Source organism: Quercus robur, chromosome 8 (assembly GCF_932294415.1).
Source record: "Quercus robur chromosome 8, dhQueRobu3.1, whole genome shotgun sequence".
NCBI classification, from domain to species: Eukaryota; Viridiplantae; Streptophyta; class Magnoliopsida; order Fagales; family Fagaceae; genus Quercus; species Quercus robur.
The window spans coordinates 31016013-31023794 of NC_065541.1; the positions used below are offsets into that span (position 1 = coordinate 31016013).

Sequence of the window (7782 nt, forward strand, 5' to 3'; positions counted from 1 at the left end):
AGCTTTTTTTTTTTTTTTTTTTTTTTTTTTTTTTGTGGGAGATGCAGAAGATGGTGGAATTACCAAAAAACCTGCAACATGCCAACTTGAGTTTGAGTGCACCATTGCAATTCGTTTGAGATCTTGATTTGCCAGGACTACTCATTAAGTGTTACAAATATCTATCATTGACAAGAAATGTTTGTAAACAACAGTCATTAAGAATTAATAATATTCTAGACACGAGTTTCACTCAGTTAACATTGCACCCCTTAAAACCATATGGGGTTAATGTTGCATTGGCCTCTAACCAAGTGTGAGCGACATATTTATACAGTTAAATCTAAATTTGTCTAAAGAATACTAAAATGAACTTCAAACTGATCTTCAGTTCCTGCTTGACTAGCATGTTATGCACTTCCTTCTGTAACAGCATGAAGCAGCTCGTCTGGAGTTGCAGCCGGATCTAGATTTAACAGCATTTCCTTCTGAAACAGCATGAAGCAGCTCGTCTGGAGTTGCAGCCAGATCTAGATTTAACAGTATTTCCTTCTGAAACAGCATGAAGCAGCCGGATCCGATAGCAGGGCTTTTTGTTGCCAGCTTTGCAAGTTTTTTTTTTTTTTTTTTGGTGGGAGATGCAGAAGATGGTGGAATTACCTAAAAACTGCAACATGCCAACTTGAGTTTGAGTGCACCATTGCAATTCGTTTGACATCTTGATTTGCCAGGACTACTCATTAAGTGTTACAAATATCTATCATTGACAAGAAATGTTTGTAAACAACAGTCATTAAGAATTAATAATATTCTAGACACGAGTTTCACTCAGTAAACATTGCACCCCTTAAAACCATTTGGGGTTAATGTTGCATTGGCCTCTAACCAAGTGTGAGTGACATATTTGTACAGTTAAATCTAAATTTGTCTAAAGAATACTAAAATGAACTTCAAACTGATCTTCAGTTCCTGCTTGACTAGCATGTTATGCATTTCCTTCTGGAACAGCATGAAGCAGCTCGTCTGGAGTTGCAGCCGGATCTAGATCCCAACACTTATCTGGCAAATCACTCCTATCTTCCTTAAGTGGACAAGATGGCACCTGGTGTGAAAAGCGTAACATCTCCCTTCGTGGAATCCATTGAATGGCTTTTTTGTCGGTATTTCTTCGATATACTGTCTTAAATCCAGCCATTTTGACAAGGGGAGCTACACTAACACCTAGCTCTTCAGAGTAATCACCAATAACCTCCACCATTTCATACTGGTGCCTCACTTCATCTGGGGTTGATCTGTTCCACTTTGGTGACCAATTCCGGTAAACAGCCCAAATATCTCCACTTCTGGGGTATATCCGAACACAACCTCCCCTACCAGCTTTTTCTCGGCTTAGAAGATGAGAGAAAACATTAACTTGGTCAACAACATCTGAGGTCCATGCCCTAAAATTGCCACAAGATTTAGTAAACCCACAATCCAGCCAGTTGACCGACCCAAACTCGCTATCAGTTTTAGAGTTCAAGTAGGCAATATGAATCTTAAATGGTTGGACTGAGATGACCTCGCGGATCAGACAGTACAAGCGTGGCATACCGTCTTCTTCATCATATAAAGCCCAGATTTGTTTAGGCTTGAAGCATTCCTCTGATCTATCTTTGTCAAAATCATGAAAGTCAGGGTCAGGAACTACTAATGAGACTGGTCTGGTTTTATTTGGCTGTAATAGCAGACCAGAAGTGCCCGTATCTGCTCTTTTAGTTGCCTCCACACTAGCTCCAGATTGATCAACTTCTGCCAGTGCTTTGGCGTTCTGCTTAGCAGCAGCAGCTGCCACAGATGCCAATTTCATCTCCTCCAATTTCTTCCGAATTTCTGTCCTTGCCTTTTCAATCAATAACTTTCTAGCATCAAATGTAGGTGCAATAGAACGTCTGGTTGGAAGTTCACTTGAATTGTTAAGCTTGGGATCGTGTCCATTACTCACATTTCCATCATCCAATCCTGTTTCTGAAGCAGATTTTGATCCCTTGTCTTCATCCCCATTTCTCAAAGTGGATCCCACAGTCATCTTCCTTTTCTTTTCGGGTCTACCAGCCTTAGGTACTGGAGGTTCACTGAAGGCAGTGGGTGAATTTATAACAGCAACAGCATTTTTCAAGGAATGCTTTCTATTGGCTCCTGACTTAACCTTTGCTCTTGCCTTATTAACATTTCCATTAGCCTGATAGACATCAGTGGATACAGTAGATGGTCCATTAGGACCCACGATTCCAGCAGAAGTTCCAGAGAAGGAGCTCCACTGAAATGACACGTTTGAAACATACTCATACCCATGTCCAGAATGAAATCCTGAGACCCCATTTCCTGTAACAAAGGTAGCATTTGCCGGGATATAAGTAACCCCATCAAACCCATGACTACCATACCCATTACCAGGCACATGTGACCAAGGACAATAAGGGAAAGAACCATTTGCTGGGGCTGTCCCAGTTTCCACAGCAATGAAAATACCACGACAGTTCTTACAAGAGAGTCTCTTATTCACATACTTCCGCAGATACTCATACTGAACTTTACAAGAGGTGCAAACAGTCCAGAAAGTGTCAAGTCTACCATGAGAGTTCGAGGAATTGGAACAATTGTTCAAACCTGTAACCCCTGTAGCATGGACTGAAGATAAATTGGTCTGGTTAACCCCAGATGTTAGTTGCTTGTTTCTCTTGAGATCATAAGTGCTTCTCTTAGAACTATCAGACAATAACGTCCATGCTTCAGAAACAAGTCTGAATGCCCCATCAGCTCCAACACATTTGTTCTTATCAGGGTGGAGCAACACTGCCATCTTCTTGTACTGTTTCTTTACTGCATCTTTATCAGCAAAAGGCTTCAACCCAAGAATTGAATAATAATCCAGTTCCCCATTGCATTTAGCCTCAGAAGCAATAAAAACTTCAAATGTGGTCACCATTTGAGATAAACCCTCCAGTCCTGGATACAGTGATCTAGCCTTTAAGGCATAATTTTTTGCACCTGCAAAGTCTTTATCCACAAATCGCTTCTCGGCTATCTCTTTCGCTTTAAGAGCCTCCTCTATGTTTGCTTCCATGTGGGAACTCAAATCACTTCAAAATCAAACTCTTGAAACAAAAGCTATGACCAGCCCGATATACTCAATTGTGCAAAAAGCCCAATTCTTGGATCTAACATCATTTCCATGTCTGCAAATATATATTTTAAAAAAAATGTTTAGGTTTACACTTTTATCGAGCTTCTACAGTAGTAAAGTTTTCCAAGTTAGAAATTTAGTCTTAACAAGTCGTACATTATTCGGTTTGAAGAACATGACAACACTAAATCTAGAAACAGGTCTTACGATTTCAATTTAGACTATTAATTTTCAATCTCAACTTTAGAACTTACCCTCAATTTAATTACAAAAAACCCTAAGGAAAAGAGAAGAAAGACTAAACTGATTCCTTAAATATTTCATTCTTTGATCCAAATAAGTAACCTATCAACTAAATTAAACACTTCTACAATCATTATCCAGAGTTGACTTTCTTCTTTCGTTACAATTTATACAACGTTAAAGCAGTACATCTTCAAAGTTTCATTTTTCTATCAGTTTCCTCAATTTTCTCAGCCACCAAACAATCTCAGCCCCAAAATCCAAAACCCCATTTCTTAAATCTACTAAAAAAACACAAAAAAAAAAAACCAGCTCAATTCTCCAAATCAAGACCCAACAGAGATCGGAATTGAACACCCAAAAAACCCTAGAAAACTAATTTAAATATATTAAACCCATCTTTAGCTCAAAAATCTAAACAACTTATAATACAAAATTATAAGTGCACAGTAACAATTAGCAGTTTAGCACACAAATTAAAGCCAAAAAATAAAAAACTTACTGAAATTTGAGCAGCAAAGTGGAAATGAAGACGACCCAGATCGCCACGTGTACTTGGGAGGTCGAGCAAAAGCAAAAGAGGCAAAATCAAGATGAGCTACTAGTGAATCTCACTGTACCAACCAACAACACTAACACACAAACTCAGAAGATAAACCCATTTTTTTATACACAAAAAATGGAGGTTAAAATTAGGGTTTGTCTAAAATTTTTAAAAAATTAAAAATAAGAATTGAGAGTGTGCTTTGATGGATATTCGGATCCGGGTCGGAGTGTGGGTCCGGCACCGGCGAGGAATTTGGAGGAGTTGTCGGATCGGCGATCGTAAATGAAGGGTGAGAGAGGAAAAAACAAAAAATGTGAAATTTTTTTAGTAATAGTAGTAAAAGTGGTTATTTTTCAGTGGGAGTAATGTAAACGGTGTGTTAATGGGGGATTTAATGGTGGGATAGTGCTATTGTGCGCTGTGGTGTGTTGTATAGACCCCCCCCCCCTTTTTTTTTTTTTTTTTTTTTTTTTTTTTTTTTTTTTGTGTTTGGTAGTGGGTAGAATAGAAGTAGACTTTGTGTTATCTTTTTCATTTTATTATTTTATTTATTACTACTACTTGCTTATTTTTGGAGAGAGAGGGTTTCATTTTTTATTTATTTATTTATTTTTAAAAAAGGTAAAGGTTTCCTTTCCTCTTTTTTTTTTGGGTAAAATGAGGATATAATAGCATTTTCATTAAACTGTATGTTTTTGATTCAGTGTATGACGATTTTGTGTCAAGTTGCTAAGATTAGAGTGGATTTGTTGTGTTCTATTGGTTGGGGGTGTTTATTATATGTAAACATTCTTCTTATTCTATAAGTGGATGATAGTCTAGTCTATAATTCTAATTGGACTAGAGGCACTAACATAACATAACATGATACAGGAGAGAATAGTGTGCTTAAATTAAGTATGCTTAATTTGATAAAGATGGCATACAATACAAATAACATGTGATCCTGCATGACTAACAAGTAGGAAGCTCCTATGATTTATGAATCTCCAATTGAATTCAGAAATTGGGCAAACATGGTTCAAAGGCAACAAAAAAAAAAAAGACTTGTTATTATTATTTTATCAGTATATTGTACATCAATTAAATATCAACATGGGATTCCTTTTGTATTTTTGCATTCAAGGTATCCCGTGGATTAAGCAAAGTATATATTTATGGCTGTGGTAAAGTAGGTAGATCTGACGTCTTTCCATTCCAAAACCAAAACTTCTCTTTACTTAAAACCAACTGTGCTGCCTCAATAAGTTATATATATTAGCTGCATATGATATATATATACCAAATGCAAATGGGGCCCTAGCTAAATAAATGTTACTTCCAAAATGGTATTTGACATCTTATTATTATTATTATTATCAATGTGAAACCCCAAATGTTGTTGATTATATATGGATGGAACCGTAGCAGCACAGAACAAACAATATCTTTAATGCGGGAATGGATCATCATGAGTTTGGGTCATATTCATATATATTGTATGGATGACAAGGAGACATTCGTGACACCAATATCTAATCTTATGATTTGTCATGAATTGAATCATTATCAATTGATGAGAGAGAGAGAGAGAGCTTATTCCTCCTTTAATTTGCAGCAGCTAGCAGTAGCAGTAGCACATTGGCATTGCATTCAATTCTATTTCTAGTCGTGTGATTATTAAATCTTTATCTGCCTCCTATAAAGTAAAATGTATCCAGATTCATAACACAACAAGCTGGAAAAAAACAAACCAAAAGCTGTGGTTGGTTTGAAGATAGCTAGGGATCGAGTTTAACGTAATAAAATTAAGTCAATGATAAGATGCAAGTTGGCTCATTTTGTCTGGTCCCAATCAGAAATTTGAGACCATACTATCTCACATTTTATGGAAGAGATAAGAGAGATAGAAGACAATTAAGATATTATTATCATCATTAAATTATGTATTAATAATGCTACTATTGATGTTCCAATAAACTACATTTCCAAATATCAAAGAAATAAAATAAGAATATTGAGACATGGAAAATGACTGTCAACCTAAATGCTAACTATAAAAATAGTGAGTCTTTCACAACCCCCACCCCCAAAAAAAAAAAAAAAAAATAGTGTCATAAAATTCAAACCCAATATTCAAGAAAAGTCAAACCAAATGAAAATGCTGCCAAAGCCTAGAGAACTTGCTTGTTGAATGTGAGAAGCAATGACACTTACAATCTGCTCTCAACTGCTTTATAAAATTCAAAATTTGGGAGAAAGATCAGAAGAACATTATTTTTCATTTTATTTTATTCCAATTTTCACCTCTTTGGGACCAGCTTGTAGGCTAAGACAAAGATTATCTTGTCTAATAGAGACAAAACGAAAGAGCATTTTTCTCTTTGAATATTGCCACTCTGAACCTTCACTTTCAAACTCAAGTTGGCCAGCTAAGTTTCCAAATCTTCCATTGTCGTGCCCATATAAATTTATTCTCAGAAATTTGGCCTTTCATAGCTCACTCAATTTGCAATTACATCTCAAACCAAAATTTTTTTTTTTTTTTTTTCACATTTTAATAACTTAAAATAAAAACTTACACATAATTCAGTAATAAATAACTGGACTTTAAACAAAAGATAACTCAATATTATTAAATCTTATCTTAACAAGTGCATTTAGACACCCATTAACAAGACCCATAGAAAAAAAAACTACCCTAGTGGATTTTATTTTGTCCCAAATAATAAATCTAATGAAAAAAATAAATAATAATTATAATAATACCTTTTTCAAAAGAGGGAAAAAAAGGAAAAGAAAAAGAAAAATTAGACGTTGACAGGGTTGCAGAGGAACATGAGGGAGGAAGCTGAAGTGGCACCACCACCGAGTCTCCTTTCGTAATAATCAACACAGAACAAAGAGAGTGAGAGTTGCACCTCGTCACGAGTCCAGACGAGTTCAGAGTCGGAGTTTCGGAGTCTACTCAGTACGGGTCTAACGCAGACCATGTAGAGGCGCTTGTAGCCACCGAGGGCAACGACGACAGGTCGTACAGAGGAAGGAGGTGGAGAGGAGACGTGGCGGAAGCAGAGATGTTCCCAGAGGGAGTCTGAGCGAGTGAGAGTGCACCACAGGCGGCAGACACAGGCGGCGACGCCGAGTGAAGGGCCGTCGAGGCGTTTCAGCACCTCTATCAGGATGTCTATGTGGTCGTTCATTTGGAACTTGGCCTTTTTCTCTTTCTCTTTCTCTTCTACTTTCATTTGCCGCATGGCTTTCACTTTACAGATTTCTGAGTTAAGAAGTGATCAGCTAGCTAGCTTGGTCCGTTCAACTTGAGAGACAGAGACAGAGACAGAGAGATGTTCTTATTTGTGTGTGTGTGTGTGTGTGTTTGTGTGCGCCTAGCTACTCTCTAATTAATGTGAATGTGCGTGAAAGACAGAGAAGAAGAGTGAGTCTTGTGAGAGAGTAACAGATTATATATTGGAGCAATGTTTAGTATTTGTACTAGTACAGTGAGGTTTAAGGGATTTGACTTGAGAGAGACAGAGAGAGTTTTTGGATAATAATAATAATTATTATTATTATTACTTACCATTAATAGTATTCATAGTTAGGAATAGAAATTTAAACCCAGAACAGTATACTTGACAAAGTTTATAGGCTGTGTGATGTATACACATTATGAGTAAAATATAGACAATTTATATACTAGCTAGGTGTCTTACACTTAACAAAAATTGTTCACATTGAACATGACAAATTTGATGTGAAACGGTCCTAATTTTCTTATTTATAAAGGAAAATAGATCTGTTGTTTGCGGAGATTTAGAATATATATATATATATATATATATTATTTATGTATTGATTTGTTTAA

The 7782-nt window shown here is 36.4% G+C and overlaps 2 protein-coding genes across 2 annotated transcripts; both read right to left on the bottom strand.

The window, feature by feature from the left end:
- Nucleotides 1–724: 724 nt before the first annotated feature.
- On the bottom strand, nucleotides 725–4354 carry LOC126695192 (uncharacterized). The gene is made up of 2 exons (XM_050391859.1): nucleotides 3891–4354; nucleotides 725–3197 (listed from the first exon to the last, which is right to left on the bottom strand). The coding sequence occupies exon 2, from the start codon at nucleotides 3083–3085 to the stop codon at nucleotides 965–967; it is 2121 nt and encodes a 706-aa protein (XP_050247816.1). The 5' UTR covers nucleotides 3086–3197; nucleotides 3891–4354; the 3' UTR covers nucleotides 725–964.
- A 2169-nt stretch (nucleotides 4355–6523) lies between these two features.
- LOC126695193 (F-box protein SNE) lies at nucleotides 6524–7474 on the bottom strand. Its single transcript, XM_050391860.1, has one exon. The coding sequence runs from the start codon at nucleotides 7169–7171 to the stop codon at nucleotides 6725–6727; it is 447 nt and encodes a 148-aa protein (XP_050247817.1). The 5' UTR covers nucleotides 7172–7474; the 3' UTR covers nucleotides 6524–6724.
- Between the last annotated feature and the right edge of the window lie 308 nt (nucleotides 7475–7782).